Raw genomic sequence first — 17,991 nt, 5'->3', positions numbered from 1 at the left:
ATTTATGTACTGCATACAATTCTACCTGCTATAATCACCAGGTGTGCAGCTGCCAGGGGCAGCAGATTGGCTGTATACTGCTTTCTAAGAAATAATTTGGCATGCACAAGTATTTCAAGCAGACAGTTTGGCAAAGGGCAATCAGACAGGCACTATCACTACGAGAAGTCTCTGTGAGCTTTCCAAGCTACAGTGTAAGTAATCATCTTAGCAGTGGAAAAACCTGACCTAATCAATTTTCCTGAGCAGAGTCTTTTGTAGCTGTAGTGATGAATGCTTTTTACTGTAAATGCTATAAAAGAAAAAAAGAAAAAAAGAAAGAAACCAGGCAAAGAAACTTAGGAAAATTCATATCTGATATACACTTCAAGTAACTCAACACATCTCATTAAAAAAAAAAAATCCAACAACTACTCTTCAGTGAAACCAGCCTGCAGCAGCACAAATTATGTGGATGTGAAAAATATAAATTACAGCAATCAGAGTATATGGAATGTATCATGTTTTGGTCACCATATTTAGATATTGAGGATTATGATAAAGAGTAAACACTCAACACATCACATGCATGATAAGTGAATGGTTAACTTAAGCACATGAATTCTTCCTTCTTGCAATTCAGCCAACTGCGACCATGTGAAAGTTGTAATTTCCAAACTCACTTTTCTTTCATTTTCCCATCAGTCTACATGCTTAATAAAAAGCAAATCCAACAAAACCACACAGATAACATACATTTTAATATAATTCTGTAAAGTAGTATTTTCATCTGAAGACTATTAGTGTACTGAGAAAATGCATATCATGTAGATCACATTATTAATAAGTTTGCACATGTTTGAAATTAAAGCTTTTTATTGCACAATAAGAAAAAGATTTATGCACTTCTGTCCCAGGACACACAGACACCACATCCTTTCTGTGCTCTCAGAGGTGCTCTTTTGTCTCACAGCTCTGTTAAACAGTCGGCCACTGCCAGATGCTCTGGCTAGAAATGGTCACAGATGGTCAGTTGTCCAGTTAACAGACCAGAATACTCCTCTCAAATCTCCCCTAAAATTGTATCTCAACTCTATGCAGCAGATGAGAATATTTGAGCATGGTCAGGAAGGCATTTGACCTAGTTAAGACTGCAGGTCAACTTTGATAACTTAGTCAAGATTAATTCTCCACAATACCACCAAGTAAACTACCTCAACACATTTCAAACAGCAAGTGTCCAGTCCTATATTACTTTTGCTGATTATGTGAGAGATTGCTTCTTTTGATGAAAGAAACTCTCAGTTCTGCATGCAAACAAAGTACCTTCTACCTTGGGATGATCCCAACACATCTGTGCTAATACACATTGCAAGAGCTACAGGAGGAAAGGGAGTCAGGTGATCAGTGGAAGGACTCCAGTGGTACTCAGTAAGCTCTGTGCTCAGTCCTGCAAATATTTACCAGTACTCCTTAAAAATATTAACAGGATTATAGCATGCACAAGAGCTACTTGTTTCTATGTTGAACAAGCAGTGCTTGTCATGCAGTACACCTGTGACAAAGGCTATGACTAAGACAGAAATAGGCTAAAAATAGCAGAGAAAAACATAAACACCAAAAATATTAAAAACCTGCATATTAAAGTGAATATTAAAAAGACATGTCATTTACTAGCAGTATTAACTAACTAAGTTCTGTATCTTGTGATAAGTAGTTGGGTGTCCTTCCAGCTTATACAAGATTTACAAGATCTGGTTAACTAAGTGCTGTGCAATGCATATTTTGTGAGAGGATTATTCCCTCAGCAGCCTAACTCAAGATTGCAAAGCTTATTGCTGGGAAAACAGGTGGCCAAACCTAACTCTGCTGCCTTACAGGTGTAGTGATTTAAGCTCTCTAAGGTGGTAGTGATTTAAGCTCTCTCTTCCAAAAGAGTTGGGAAGTATTTTGTACACTCACCCAAACCACTGACAGTATATTCCAGGTCACTGGCATCCAGCAGAATGGGTCCATTCTCCTGCTGCCCCTCTTCCTTGTAGTAGAGTTTGTAGCCCTGGACAGCAGCGGGGTCCTCAGCGTCCTGCTGCCACTGCACAGCAATGGTCGTGCAGTTCATGGGCTCCAAACGCAGCTCGGGAGACTTCGGGGCTGGGGTTGGAGAGATACAGACAGAAAATAGACTTGTATCCCAGAAAAAGCTGCTTTTCATGCAAAAATCTGGATGTCCATCAGTCCAAACTTCACTCCAAACTTTGATTCTATCTCGTCTGTGCAGTCATGTAATTATTTCGTCCTTATGATATCTGACTCCCTATAACCTAAATCTAACAACTTAATATAGAACACAACAGAATAGAAAGAATAGAAACAGCTTTTAATTCTGCATCTTAATAAATAAATAATTTATGAGGTAGTTCTTTTTAAGCAAAAATGAAAACATTCCAAAGATAATTACAAAGTTATTTCCTGTTTTAAAGTGAGCCAAAGTAAATATGATTAACAATACCATCACACTTCATCAAGTGTTAATAATTCACTATAGTAGTCAAAACTCAATTAAATCCAAAGCAGAAGGATGTGGACTACAGCTAAGGAATCAAGTTAAAAATTCAAATCTGCAGTTTCCAAGCTATTTGTGCAAAGTTGAATGTTCTTCTGCATGACATTACTAAATGATAATAAAATCCAAAGCTCAATTATAACAAATTAGACTTCACGGATCAAGTCAATTTGCATATTCAAAAGATGCATGCAATACAGACACACATGAAACAACTCAGATCTTTTATTAGAACATGGCACTGCTAATGTGCAGCACTCCAGTTTGCAGAAATGTGTTTTACACTGAACAAAATGGCATAGGAAACTCTAGTTCATGTTTGTGAGCTGCTCAGATACTTTCGCTTCTAGCCTCGTTTCCTTCTGTTCTATACAATTTGTATTAAGACAATTTAGAAATCCAACAACCCCAAAGCCCTTGCTGTTGAGTGCCCAGCCTGCTAAGCCTTACCTCTGACGCTGGTGGCTTTGGGAGTGCGGTGTGAGGTCCACAAGGACGCCTCTCCCCAGCCCACCCTGGTGGCCGCAGTGATGCGCACCAGGTAGAGGCTGTCGGGCCTCAGCCCCTCCAGCAGGTGCTCATCAGCAGTGCCCGGCAGCTCCAGCACCTGCACCTTGCTCTCCGTGCTCAGCCTGAAGGACACACGGTACAGCACCACCTGGCCCCTCCTGTACTTGGCAGGGATTGGCAGCCAAGAGATGAGAATATCTGTAGGGCTCCTGCTCGTCAAACTGATTTCAGGAGCTCTCAACGGAACTAAAAAGGCAAAGACAAAGCTTTTGAGCTCAGGGAAAAGCCAGAAAATTCTTGTCTGATACCCCAACCCACAATGAGATACCAGGAATGCAAGACTAAATAATCCAACAAGCTCTGTAGATTCTTGTTTAAGGATAATTTGACACTTCTCACACTTCTCACCTGCTGCATGCAGAACAGCTTAAGCAAACTTTTTTCTGTAAGGCCATCAAACTTTTTTCTGTAAGGCTATTTCTTCTCTTATTGCTGCCAGCAGTAATCGAAGGCAATCAGCACCTGACTGGTGTGACACATTGCCTGCCAAGGTTAGATGCAGCAGCTCCAAACCAGGGCCCAGACAACAACCTGCAGTCAAACACTTCGTGCATGTTTTCTTCCACTTACCATGTAATGAGGGTTCTGATAAAGAGATGTGCAGACAACTAGAAATGGCAGTGTTCCATGCTGCCAAAGCTTAACCCTGTCAGAATTTATTAATCAGATCTAATGATCTACACTAAACAGTGTGTTTTTGCCATGATGTTCAGATTAATTAAATCATTGTGTAGAAATAGTCAGCGGGGTCTTTTACAAAATTCTGATTCTACTAAAAAAGGCACATAGACACAAAAAAACCCAAAACAAAACAACAGGTAATTTTTAAAAAAAAATCCTTAAAAAATTTGACAGTAGCCTAAATCCTAGGCTACTGTCAAATTCTCATCATGAAAGGAGTTCTCAAAGATCTAGAATAGTTATTGACATGATTTAATGAAATGTCTTTCAGCACAGAAAGAGACTGTGTAATACACAGTGCTGCTCTGCCAGAATGTTATTTTATTCTCATTCCTTTTGTGAGCTGCTGTCTTGCACTGTGGTATCCAGAAGTCTCACTGGTACCAAGAGAAATTCAAGACCCTCAAGTACTGCTATCACTGGACTGCACAGTTTGACTCAGTGCAGATAAGAACATTCACCAAAATAACTTCTTACCATCTTCAAGGGTGTGCTGAGTGACATGATCTGACATCTGACTGGCTCCCAAAGGCATGTAAGCCACAATATAGAAGGTGTAGTTGCTGGCTGGCTCCAAGTCATCAATGATGTAATGGGTTGTATCATTCCCAATCACCACTTGGTACTCTTCATTATTTAAACCTGGTATAAAACAAGGGTTAGACAAACAAAAACTGCTGAAAATTCTCGAACATCACGGTATCTTGGCTTTAAGATCTCATGAAGTTAATTTCATGTTCTTCCCCAGCCTGCCTCTATTTTTAAAACCCTGTTCAGCAAAAGCTCTTTTATGCACAGGAGTAACTGTGTCTTGCTGCAGTATAGGTTGTGGTGTTTCAGGATTTTCCTCAATAAGGGATGCTGAATGCAACTCTAAACCCTATTTAGCATTAGTCACAACAAACTGTGCTCACTGTACAGTAACACAACAGACAAGCTCTAATAGCCTTATCATTCATACCCAGCTTCTAAATCTATTTGTTTAGAGTCAGGGGTTTTTTTTCCAAACCTATTTACAGAGCCTTTCTATAGCAGACTGTAAGGAATGTGAGGGCTCCACTCCATCAAAACAAAACAAACACCCTCCTGCCCCCCAGAAGAAACAAACCAGAAGAATTTATTCAGCAAAAGGATCTCATTTTAGCCCTGCATCTGCTATTACATTTGATTGACACGTTTTTTATTTTAATTTGGAGAAAGGCCAATAAGAACAGACCAGAATAATCTTCAAAAATGTTTGGCTCCTCAGCAAGTTGTTAAAAAAGAAAAACAGAAAAAAATTGTCAGCGATTCACACTAAATTATGCATAGCAATGCATGCAGCAGTCCTCGTCTTTGTTGGGCTTTATTCCTATAGAGCAAGGCTATAAAGTGGAGCAAGTGTGGTGAAAGCTGCTGTATTAAGGAACAATTCACACCAAGTGCATGTCAACTTAATCAAAACTCTGTAAGAGCCAGCTCCTCCTCTTCACAACTGAATTTATAAACAAAACCAAAGGCAAATTCCACCATTAAGTTTTCCCACATTTATGAATTAACTTGATAGCATTTTAATTAGACAAGATTACGAGCATCTCACAACAGACTAGTTAATGACTTGTTAATTAGGAATTGCAAGGCACGATTTCTGACCTGCTAAACAAGATCCTTGAGCTCAAATTAAAAGGACTTGTTCTCTCATTGAATGGATTGCTGGGCCTCATGCAGAGGCCCTAATGAAACAGCCATAATAGAGAACAAGGCTTGCCTTCCACCACAATCAGTGTCCCCTTTGTGCCTTTTCTAAATCACTAACAAGGAATTAACACACTCCAACATGCACGCTCATCAGACCCTTATTCTTCTTGCTACTATGACCCCAATTTGAATGTAAAATATTCTGCTAAAAGAAACAAAAAACAAACACACAAAACCCACACCTGTTAGTTTTTTCAACTAGCTTGATTAAAACACTAACTTTTTTATATAGGGAAGAGAACCTGAACTTGTTTTTACAGTGAAACATCAGAATATGTGAGTTGTGAAATGTAACAATAAGTGATGGCATCTTTTGTATTCAAAGCACCTACCACACTGTGATACCTATAAAAAAAACCTCTTTAAAACTGCATACAATTCATGCATTATCCAGTTTTGCTTTCTGTTTAAAGTTTATGGAATCATAAACAGTAAAACCCAGGAGACTTGGCAAACATTGCTTTCCTTTGGCAATACTATGTTCTTTCCTCACACTTGCAAAGGAGGTTCCTAACTAAAACAAGAGAGCAATACATCCATAACTTTTTTGTTTATACATTTATGTTCATAAGAAGCTTCAAGCAAAGATAAAACCTACTCAGATCAGACATATCTGAGATAATTTTTAACCTTCATTATGGTCAGAAACAGGGTGTGAGGGCAGAATGGGGAAAGACAAGCTGAAAGGAATAATGAAAGCAATACATTCATATATAATATATACATTAATAGATAATTATCTAGAATTCTACGAGAGAGCAGAGAGATGCTGACAATGTCAACAGTCTATGTTAGAATTGACCTGGTACAGTGTGAATTTCATCAAAACATTTTCCTTAATATTTAATTTTCATCTATTTAAATGTAGTTGTTTCTAAATTTACATTAGAGAGATGGTTGATGTGATAATTTTTCAAAAGGTATTTTCTAGACTTTCAATAATGCCTCTAATATGAGAGCAAGATCCTCAGACAGGTTTACAAGCTACCACTCTATCACTTAGAAAGTTATTTTTATAGAAGTGCAGTCCACTAGCCCTTGAAGTTCAACATTTTTCTATAAAATAAGACAAAAGCAATGTTTAAGTTCTGATGCAGATTTCTGATACTGTGCAATCATGTTGCAAAATTACATGCAGATCACCTACATTTTGAATCCCATCACTGTAATTACTCCTCTTTACACAGTCCTCTCCACTCTCCTTGTGTGGATTTTTTCACTAATGTGAAAGGATGCACAACAACATTATATTAAATAAAATAAATACCACAAGTCAGGAAAGATTAAAAAATGGTATTTGGGAAAGTACATTCAAATAAATCAGAGGTTTCTGGTTGACTTCTTGCTTTTGTTTGAAGTTTGTTTTGTATTTTACACCAAGACAAGCTATAATCTCATTTCACAAAATATAACCTTTGGAAAAGCAAGCAAATAAGGCAGGGACTGCAAAATTATTTTGCAAAAAACATATTCCAGAAGATACCTCCTTTCACTACTCTGCAAGATTATTTCCTGCACAAACTTCCCTAAGGACACTTTCCCAGTTTCTTTGAAGTTATCTGGTCTCTGCTCTCCACAATTATCCAGATAAATTATCCAGTGTGACTTTATTCATATTAGCTCTAAAAGGGGATTGTGAGCACAATACCTCAGTGACTGAAAGAGTAGGGGGTAATTTCCCACACCTCTTGTTCTCATTATCTTTTAAAACTCTTTCCTTCCTTCCTTCCTTCAGACAAAATTCTCCTGTGTCCTGAAATATCCCACTTGCAAAAGCAAAAGTGGCTATTCCTGCATCAGCATTAGAGTAATTAAGCTGTCCTTCCTGTCCTCTGCTTAGCAGATGGCAGGCTGGTATTCCACACAGGGCTGAGCATCTGCAGTCCTGTCCTTGAATGAATAGCAGTGGAAAAAGAAATCACTCCAAGAAAACGGGGCTGCAATGCACCTTACTTGAAGCCATGCACTAACAGTTTTTCAAGTCATTAAGTCATCACCTTCTGCTTTTGAAAACTGGCTGTTTCCTACCACCTTAAATTATCTTAACTCAAAGAAATTACATAATATTAAGGCATTTTAAAGTGTCTAGTTACTCATTTTTATTCCAACTACCCATTCCATTCTATATAGGAACTTGTATATCATATCAGAGACTGGGATAAGCCACTCATGGCCCTCCAGCATTTGAATAGACTTTTCTCTTTACAGGAGACCAAGGGGTGAGAGAAGAGTCGATTTTACATTTGGACAATATTCCTTTTAAGAGAGGGTAGTGAAGACAAAGTATCAACTATTCTACTCCAAAATATATGAAAGCCAGTAAAGTCACAAGAATCTGGGGATCTAGACAGAAGAGCAGTCTGTGGTGAGAAGATCAGCTCTGTAAGCCTCCAGGACTCTGCTGCAGGTTCTGTTCTTCCCTGTCATGTACACACTAAAGAGGAAAGGCAGAAATTGCTGCTGAGGACACATGGAAATCCAGAGAGCACTACAGAGGGACCAGCTTCCAAGGTCCTGTCCTAACTTCAGGATCTGCTCACTGAAGCCATCGGACACAGGTAACTTGGAAGAACACTCAGTGCCAAAATGAGATGATGTAGGAAAAGCACTTTTCCCCCTGTTGATTGCAGTATGCCTTGATATACTGGAATGCTCTGATGCAGCCCTGAATATGAACCATTCACATCTGACAATCTTTGCAAGGACATTCAGGCTCTTGTCACATTCAAATCATGAGATGGCATTGAAATCAAACTGCTTACCTTCAGCTTTCATGTAATGCACAGAGTATGCAATCACTTTGTCTGAGTTGTAGAGTGGCCTCTCCCAGGCCAGCAGGATTGCTGAGCTGGACATGGTTTCAGCGTGGACGTTGTAAGGAGCACTGGGCCTGTCCTCTGACATCACCACTGTCAGCCTGGCCCTGGACAGAATGGAGCCCTGGCTGTTCTCAGCCATGCACTGGTAAATGGCATCATCTTCAGGAATTATCTGGTTAATCACCAATTTACTGCATCCAAAAGGAAGAAAAAGAGGTGGAAAAGAAGCTCACATCTTGGATAAACTTAGCTCCACATAAGTGAAACAAGTTATGTTTGCCTCTGCTTCCTAAGTTTAATATAACTGACTTACATGCCACAAATTCTTCTATTACAAATGGATGCTCAGCAGTGAAATTTAGCACCTTGAAGCATTATGCAAAACCTGCCATGTTTCTGCTTGTGCCTGCAAAGCCAGGCACAGTGAAAACAAAACTGCACATCTATTCCCTGCCTCTGCACAAAGCAGACCCTTAAGCTTGTAACTCCTTAACCAACTCTTTAATATAAACTGCTCATTCAACAGAAGTAGTAGCAAGATTCTGCTACTCTGTAAATCCAAAGTAACTCTGTGGTGAAACTCTTCAGTTCAGTCCTGCCCACCCTCCCTGCCATAATTTTTATATATATATATATATATATATGTGTCTGATATAATAAGCCTTACTGATTTTCAGTGTTGACTAATGTGCATCCATCACTACATTTAATGCCCCATTTCAGGTTGACTTGAGTTCTATCTTGATTGTCTACTGTAATGTCATCTTTTGGTAGCACATCACTAGCACAGCTCTCCTACAGCAGTTGCAATCTTACCTGTTGTACATTTTTATTCTACCATTGGAGTGTATTCTCCTTCCATTTTTCAACCATGAAATTTTGGGGGCAGGATTTCCTTCTGCTTGACAAGCAAAACGAGCAGTACCAGCTCTAGGTCTTGTTAAGCTTTCTGGCCATTCCACAAATGAAGGTGGAGCTACAGATAAGTTACAAGAGGGAAAAAATAGTTAATAAAATCAAGCCCCTACAAATGCAAAGACAGTCATAACAATAATAATAATTAGTTTTCCAAATAAAAACCTCTTTTGTCAAGCCACTCAAACACACATATACACAAGCAGAAAGCACATTCCTTGTAAACAAAGCACATTTGTTTAAAGATACCCTATCTGCACAGATAGTGTTTTTGTTCATGCATTTATGGATACAAACAATTCAAACTCCAGAATATACGTACTGTTCTCTCATAGATACACATTACATATTTCTACGTGGTTACAGGGTCCTTTTCTGTGTTGAAAGCCTTCCCAGAGCAAACATTGCACCTGGCTATCTCCAAGTGCCAGTTCACAACTCAAATCTGGAGTATCTGACACTTCCCATCTAAGCCAACAGCCAGAAGAACGCAGCCACAGTTCTGTGATCCGTTCAATCTCTGCAGCCTCCCTACAGCCCTGGCACATGATGTTTGAGATAAGCCATCAGCCCAGCACCCAGCAGGGCTCAGGAGGACAGACACAGGGTGTTCACGCTGCAAAGGGGAGGGGCTCACCCAGCACGGTGAGGGTGGCCATGGCCACGGTGAAGTTGCGCGTGCCGGGGATGGTGGCGCGGCAGACGTAGACCCCAGAGTGCTGCACCCGCACGTCCGAGATCAGCAGGTTCCCGTTCCCCAGGACCCGCGTGTGGAACACATCGATGGACTTGTGGTCTGTGGGAGAGAGCAGCACCAAGTGGGTTACAGGGCTGTTCATCTAAATAACTGAACTAAATTGGGCTGTCTATGCAGTGCTGGTTTAGATTAGACTATATGAAAGTCAAAAAATGCAAAGGAAATCACAGCTGAGCTTTCAGAAGTTTCCATTTTGCATTTACTGTGCTCTTCACTAGCTACCTGACCATTCAGATGGCTGGGCCTCACCACTTCTTAAGTGGTTTATATCAGGAATTTACCACCTCAGTTGAAGTTAGCCTCCCACCTGCCTAGCACTATGATTCAGTTCATCACTACCAACATCCACATCATCTTTACCAACAGTGATCAACCATCTCCTGAATTAGGCTGCAGATAAAACTAACACATTTAAGCATCATGTACTTTCTCCTACTTTCACACCAAATGCTCTATGACTACAATGCAAACTTTTTTCCTACTTGTTTGTCTGTAAGAGCCACTGTATCAACCAGGAAAGATACATTTCTTTCTTACACTTTGAGAAATAAAAATGAAGGGAAAATTTTCATGGTTTGCTTCTACACATACAGTCCTGACTTCCACATTTAGGTACAAGTTGGAATGAAAACAGAAAGTAGCTTTCATGAAAAAAATGTGATGCACTGCTCAAGGTTATTATTCTTACTGCATTCCCTCTTCTCCCCTTCCAAGCTGACTGTCCTGGGTTTATCTATTCATAGTCCAAATGGCCCATCAGCACAAGGTGCAAACCACATTCTCACAGGGCTTCTAAGAAGAAGAGTGGAAGGAATTCTTACAGGTCTGTTTCATGGATGCAGCCATCCCAACCTGCCCCCAAGCCCAGTTCTACTCCAGTCACCACCCTGTCTGTCCCCGTGCCCACCCTGTGCCCAGGGCAGTGCAGACTGACAGCAGAAGTTCAAAGCTTCAGAAAACCTCAGGGCTTTTTGACAGCAGCACTGAAGCACAGAACTGAAAGTGCCTCACTCCTCCTACCTTAACCTACTAATGGTTACATACTGCACAAAGCCTCAGAACAGAAACCTAATTGCTCAAATCCTTTCTTTCCAGTTTTACTTCCTCTCCACAGGTTGAAGGTCGCATGCTGTAATTTTAAGACCTACCTAACCGGCTCCAGGAGATGATTGGCTTTGGATTCCCTGTGGCTACACACTCCAGTATGACAGTTTGATGAAGAGATGCTGTAATGTTTTGAGGACCAGCTATTATAGATGGCTTGTGAAAAGGCTTCAAGTCTGAGGCTTTGCAGAGATTAAAAAAAAAAAGATAAAAAGTGAGCACAGTTGAACAAAAACTCAATTAAGTATGAAATAAAACAGGTTTTTTTAGGGACGTTGCGAGTTACACTTACACCAAAGCTTTATTTCAGCAACTGGGGAAACTTACATTGAACAATATTTTAGCACAAGATAAAAGCAAGCAAAATTCTTTGGACAAGTGGTTCACCTACAGCTTTTCAAGGCTTTTAAGTGTTTTTGCTATAGTATAAGAAAAAGAAGATGGTGCCACTGAAAGGAAATCTCATGTGGTAAATACCTGGGATAACACTCAGCACTGCCTCGGTGCTCTTACGTCTATTGGCTGCAGTTGTGGCAACACATCGGTAATTCCCAGCATCCTTCTGCTCAACACCATAGATCTGAAGCACTCCTGTAGGCAGAGCAGTTATCCTGCCACAGAAACCAAAAATAAGAAATGTAGATAAACATTCAGCCAGTGAACACGGTCGTGGAATTAACTCCTTGATTAACAAACAGCCATTGCTACACTGACCCGGGAACAGCAGGCTGGAGACTCAAAAACATTCCCAATACATGACTCACCTTCCTGCCTTTCTGAACTACAGGCAAAATTCCCCTCAGCACCACAATGAGAGCAGAGGAATTTACTTTCAACAAGCAGATATTTCACACCCTCAGAATCAACCATCCCAGCCTTCTTTAGCCTGCTGCTACATTCATACTGTTCAGGTTGGCTGATTTTTTACAGCAGTTTCTGATATATGGGTATAACTGGTGTACAGTTCCCAGAAACCCACCTAAGGTTTCAATGTTTAGCTTCTCTTTTTTTCCTTCCTTTGCACGCAGGGTATCTTAGACTCCTTCAAATGGAGTTACAAGTCAAAAAGCACAGGATATGGAAAATAATCTAGCAGAGAGCAGACTGTATTCTTCAAGTTCGTCAGTTCATTAGAAGATCCCCTTGCATAGAATTTCCCTGATTTCAAGTGTTTTAACTCAATTTTCTGTATATATAATTCTTTATTATCCCTCTAAAGAAAACAAGTTCAGCATCAATTTTTCAGTGAAAGCAATCCCTAGTTCAAGCCACTCCCAGAGCCAAAGTTCCCCCATTCCATTCCCCACTGCAATGCCTGCTCCTGAGGATGACTTCACACAAAATTCACCAATAAGAATTCAAAGATCAGTGATTGCTGTGCAGATAACAGTGGGTGACTCTGGCCTGCACTCATAACACCTATTTAAAATTAATTAGCAATATATCTACAACCAGCTATTTCAATAGCTGACATGGAACCTTTTTAATGTAATGGCATTGCAAGTATCCAGATTTTCTTCTTGTAGCAGGATCAAAATGATAGCAAAGAATAAAATACATTCTAAAATGTGTAACCCTACATACCTGTCCATGACTAAGGGTAAAGTTGTTCTATTCACTTCCCATGTCACAGTTGCAGGAGGGTTTGCTGTTATTTTACAGGCAAATCGAGCTACTCCACCTTCTTGGACTTCAGTTGAAAGTGGCTGGACTTCAAATGCAGAAATGGCTAAAAACAAGAGAACATCACTTTTAAGTGACTAAAGTGAGAAAAAAATCCTGGTTAAATCAAACTCTAGTTCATAGATCAACTTGTAAAAATACCCAGGAATACTTCACATAGCCCTTTTACTTCTGTATGCAAAGAAAGATGGATCTAAGTGCCTTGTCAACTTAGCTCAATAGCCTGTTTTCACTGGTTGAAGGTTTACTTAAAATAACTTTGCTTTAACCTAATTCAGTAAAAAAATGTTTCAATGAAAATAAATATGACACGCTCAAATAGAATTAAGCATACAAATTGACTGGCATGCAGCTGGAAACCGTATCAATTATTAGATTAACAAAGTTCAAGTCAATTCAACTAGTTTGGGACAGCCTGAAAAATTTGACTGCAATAGGAAATTTCCAAAACAACTTTTGGTTCCTGACTCACTTTAACAGAACAAAGCATTTGCAAAGTTGTACAAGTTCATGTGTGGTAAGAAAAAGAAATCAAAATAAATAAAAAAAAGTCACAAAATAAGTTTAAGCAGGTGAGAACACTTTTATCCCAACAGTCTGAGAAGTCACCAAGCTAACATCTGATGCACAGAGCACCAATGTTTTGAGCATCTACAGCTTGAGGAGTTCACAATACTGAGCCAACTGAAGTGGCAGATCAATAGATACTCTGCAGCTAATAGCTAAGAAATTGATCAGTTGTTAAGATTTCCTTGCTCAAAAACAAGGGAAAGTAATACAAAACCTGCTAATTAATTGCTTATTTACTGCTACTTACAGAACAACTAACAGAACAATTCTTCAGAAGCAACTCCTTCTGGATAAGTCAACACAAATAATTTCACACATTTCCACCCCCTGTAACTGCAGAGGGAACAATCTCTGTAAACCTAATGGTACTTCTTTGGTTTTTTAAAAAATCAGACTCCAATTAAATTTCTACTCCTGTATAAATGATCCAGAAACATGGTTGCAATAGATATTAATATTCAAGATCTTAATATTCAAGATTTGTGTTTAAATAATTTCTCTGTTTACTTGGTTATTAATGAAAAGGAATCCAAGCTTGTGTTACTTTCTTCCCTTCTTCTTTGTTCTAATTTCTCCCTACACAAATGTGTGTTCACCTGGATTCAGAATAATATAATAATATTATATAATGATAACCTAGTGCCATTCTTAACAGATTTTCTTTCTTAACAGAAAATACAATGCTTTGCATTCTTCATTTATTTACTGATGCAGCAAATTAGACAGGTCTGGTCACATTTCAAAATAGAATCTCTAGGAATGTAATAAAGGCATAAATGATAGGAACAATCCAAACCAATGCAATGTGAGTTTCAGAGTCATTCTGTAGCACAGCTGCACCACAGCCAGTGGCATTAAAAAGGGTCGTTGCAACAAAGCAGAAAGGTAATCATACAGGCTTTGCTGAAGCAAAGCTCTTTCACAGCTTTAAAAGTTTCATCTCCCTTGGAACAATAAATTACCTAAAATTTTCTTATATTGGTACAGTTACTTAGAGACACAGTGAGACAAATGAAACACAATATAGGTTTTCCTTTATGTGTACAAAAATAATTATTTACTTCCATGCACTTAGTACATTACAGCTGTAGATTAAAGACAGAAGTGACGCTCTGCAGAACTACAAAGCAAACTGAGGGCAATTACTATTTCACAGACCACAAAATGCCATAATTACAATAGCAGGCAAGAACAGGTTCTACACTGTATAGAAAGTCCAGTGCAAGTTGTTAGGTGAAGCTGATATGGAAAGAACCTTTTCCACCTGAGCAGGAACAATGTCTTTTCCCTGAAAATTCATCTTTAAAGACAGCAAAAGTCACAACTATGAAGAACTGCACAAAATCTTAAAAAAACTTAATAATGCCACTAAATGGAGATTTTAGAAACAAAATCCTCGCTTACCTCTTATCTAAGTTCATACATTGTTTATTTATCAGTTTAGCTCAATACTTGCTCCCTCTGTATCTTTCTTTATGTACATCTCGGGTTTCTTCTTGATTCTGACTTTATTTGTTCCAGTAAAATCTGTTTTTACAGGTCTATTGCTGTCTCGTGAAATCTGACCTCTTTGTAACAGGCTTGTTTTCCTGGCAAGCACTGATTCCAGCTCAGAACCCAAGAAAAGTCATTAAAGCAGCACTGTTAAGAGGCCAGAGCTCTATAAAATGGATAAGAAACAAAGTCTCAAGAGACATACCCTGCTCCCAAAAACAACCCTGCAATGCAATAAATGTAAGTGCCTTTTTATTTGAGTTTCCCCCCCACTTCTCCAGTCTATTTAATCATTTTGTTCCTAGATTTATAGCCAAAAGAAAATGATTAATGCTACTCCGAGAAGCTGATGCTCTCACCCTTCTTAACTTGCAAGATATCAAACAGAAGCAGAAGACAATAACTAGACTAGAAACTGTATTTACTTGTATAAATTCCTGAAATTTATGTGATAGGTGCATGTGTTTGCACAGTGACTTCTGAGAATGAAGATCTTTACCAGGCAGAACTGTGTGATTTATGCCATCAATGTTATCTATGCAGAGAGAAATCAGACTTCAGTTCAGGTATGAGTTCCTTCATTTACCATTGAGGCAAATATCCACAGGTTCAAACCCAAATGATGCTTTCTGTGACACGCTGATGAAGTATTGGAGAACTGCTGCTGATGCACATGGATTGACTCTCCTGGATGGATGCAGGATAGACTATCCTGCATCATGTAAAAACTCTCTGTGTACATAAAGCAGGTTTACAGATTTAACCATTAAGGTATGAAGAAGTCAAACTTAAGGAACTCATGGCTCACACCTTCTGTCTGTTTGTATGCAGCAGCAGTCCACACTGAGTTTAATTATGAAAAGAAAGAGACCAAATAAACCAGCAAAAAAGAAGCACAACACACACCCACTTCATTCCCTCCTGAAATGAAGTCCTGAAGCTTGCTACAACACCAATCCAGTGACCTGTTCCCTTACACACTGCACTTTCTGCTTACACACTTCACTTCATGCCATTATGAACTCATTTACTGAATGAGCTTTCCTAAGAGGCAAAAGAAATTCCAACAACCTACATGTTGATTACTGTTTCATCACAGCTGACTCTAGCCCAAGACTGGACTGCAACTGTGAAATAAAAAACCTGTAAGAATGAAAGATAACCCCAGAACTGAAACAGTAGCTGTTTTCAAGTAACCAGAATGCACTAAATATTGAGAAACTGTACCTGATGGTGAGGCTTTAGTGTTTCTGAAGAGATAATGGCCACTCAGAGAGATGAACTGCTCAGGTGGAAAGGACAAAAGTGCATAATGCCATTAATGCCATTTGTACAAGGCATCTGTTAATGCTATTGAGAATTTCACAGTAGCCCTAACCCTTCAAGTGAAACCAAGAATCTTCCCACTTTTTTTAACTCTCTGGTGAAGAGATTTCATTTGAGAAAAATACACTTGTAGGTTAAAGAGAAGCTATGGCTTTTCCCAAAGAAATAGATTTCAGGGAAACACATGACAACTCTTGTGTTCTTGATCTAGTTTTTGTGATGTACTCTCTCTGACAGAGTTGAAAAATCCAACAAATACACGTGTGTATTGTAATGTAACACCAAAGCCAATTTGCACATATTTTCTTGAAGTTTTGCAGTTTCTCTGGAATGAGACTCTCTAGGAATGAGGCTTAGAAGAGATTATGAAAGGCATCCTGTCGTGCCTCTTGGCTATATAGACACACATTTCCAATGATTTGGTGCTCAAATGGCACACTTTGGTCTGGATCTGGGTTTGGAATAAACTTTATATGAGTATATACTGACAGATCCAGACACTTGGCAAGACTGCAGACACACAGCCCTCCTCCTCATTTCTGAACAAGCATGTGGAGTACACAGAGCTGGGGCTGTCATCAAGTGATACAATGGGTGAATCTTCCCTGAGTTTCCCAAGAGATGCTAGCAAAAATTAAGTTTTTTGGAGTCCAAGTTCTACTCATTACATACAGTTCAGAGGTGAATGTCACAGAAATACAGCAATATGGGTAAAGATTTTCATAACTGTAAGGGAAAAGGGCATCCTGTATGTGCTCCACAAGTAGAGCGATTACTTACACTTACCCTTTAAAACTTTAATCAAGTGTTGTTCGACCTAGAATTACTGTTTTTAAAATGTGAGGCATAAAAGTAAGAGATTTCAGGAGAAAAAGAACCTGACCTGTAAGGAAAGATTAAAAGAGCTGGGATCTGACTAGCTCTGGGAAAGGAATCTCAAGATAGAGGTGATAGTCTTACTGATTAATGAGAGTCATTGCTCCCTGTTTTCCCAAATATTTCTTTGTATATTTGTAAGACCAGAAAAAGCAAGAAGAGGTTTTAGCTCCAGCAAGGGAAGTTCAGGTGAGGCTGCTGAATGGAAATGTATTGGCATGGAGCAGGCAAACAAGAGATGCAACTGCATCTGCAAAGACTTTATCTCACTCATTGTCTGCACATCTCCCTCCTCTAATGGCCATTATTTAAGGCAAACAACTGAGCTGAGATGGAACTGACTCCGTGTGTAAGAGGAAGTGATATCATCCAGAACACATTTGGCCCTTTCAGGCACAAAGGAAAAGTGTCAGTCCATTCTGTAATAAAACACTGTAATTCAAACAACATACTGGTAATGGCATTCTTATAAATTACCAGAGATTTAACTCTTCTGATAAAATGCAAAGTGTGGCTTTTTCACCAAAGTCAGCTATATTTTTGGTTTCTGCCAAAATGGTTGGAAAAATAAGCTTAACTAAAATACACTTTTTCTATAACCCTGGATTTGAAAGAGGTATTTTGAAATTGCATGGTTTTGTGCTCCTATTGGCTAAAACTTGAGTTTAATATACTTGGTTTTAATTAATAAACAAACCATGCTGAAAGCCTAATACTTAAACTTAATTAGAACAAAATAAGTTGTTTTTAAAAAAAAAAAAATCAGGTGGCACTAAAAAATAAATAATCAGATAAATCATACAGGCTGCTGATATCACTGCCCACATGTTAAGAACTCAATGAAATTTCTGGAGAATGCTATATTAGGTGTTTAATTTATTACACAAGAATTTTCAAACTGTATCCTACTTTCTCTG

At 38.9% G+C, this 17,991-nt stretch overlaps 1 protein-coding gene across 1 annotated transcript in view; it reads right to left on the bottom strand.

Annotated features, from left to right (window-relative positions):
* Positions 1-17,991, bottom strand: part of PRTG (protogenin) — a 71,512-nt gene that overhangs the window by 30,749 nt on the left and 22,772 nt on the right. Inside the window, 9 exon segments of the mRNA XM_066559048.1 lie at positions 1,942-2,130; positions 2,993-3,298; positions 4,271-4,435; positions 8,293-8,540; positions 9,166-9,325; positions 9,902-10,060; positions 11,170-11,307; positions 11,603-11,736; positions 12,710-12,854. Of these exon segments, the coding sequence (XP_066415145.1) occupies positions 1,942-2,130; positions 2,993-3,298; positions 4,271-4,435; positions 8,293-8,540; positions 9,166-9,325; positions 9,902-10,060; positions 11,170-11,307; positions 11,603-11,736; positions 12,710-12,854 (1,644 nt within the window).

The sequence above is a fragment of the Molothrus aeneus genome, chromosome 13 (genome assembly GCF_037042795.1).
Source record: "Molothrus aeneus isolate 106 chromosome 13, BPBGC_Maene_1.0, whole genome shotgun sequence".
NCBI lineage: Eukaryota > Metazoa > Chordata > Aves > Passeriformes > Icteridae > Molothrus > Molothrus aeneus.
This window is presented reverse-complemented; position numbering and strand designations above follow the sequence as displayed.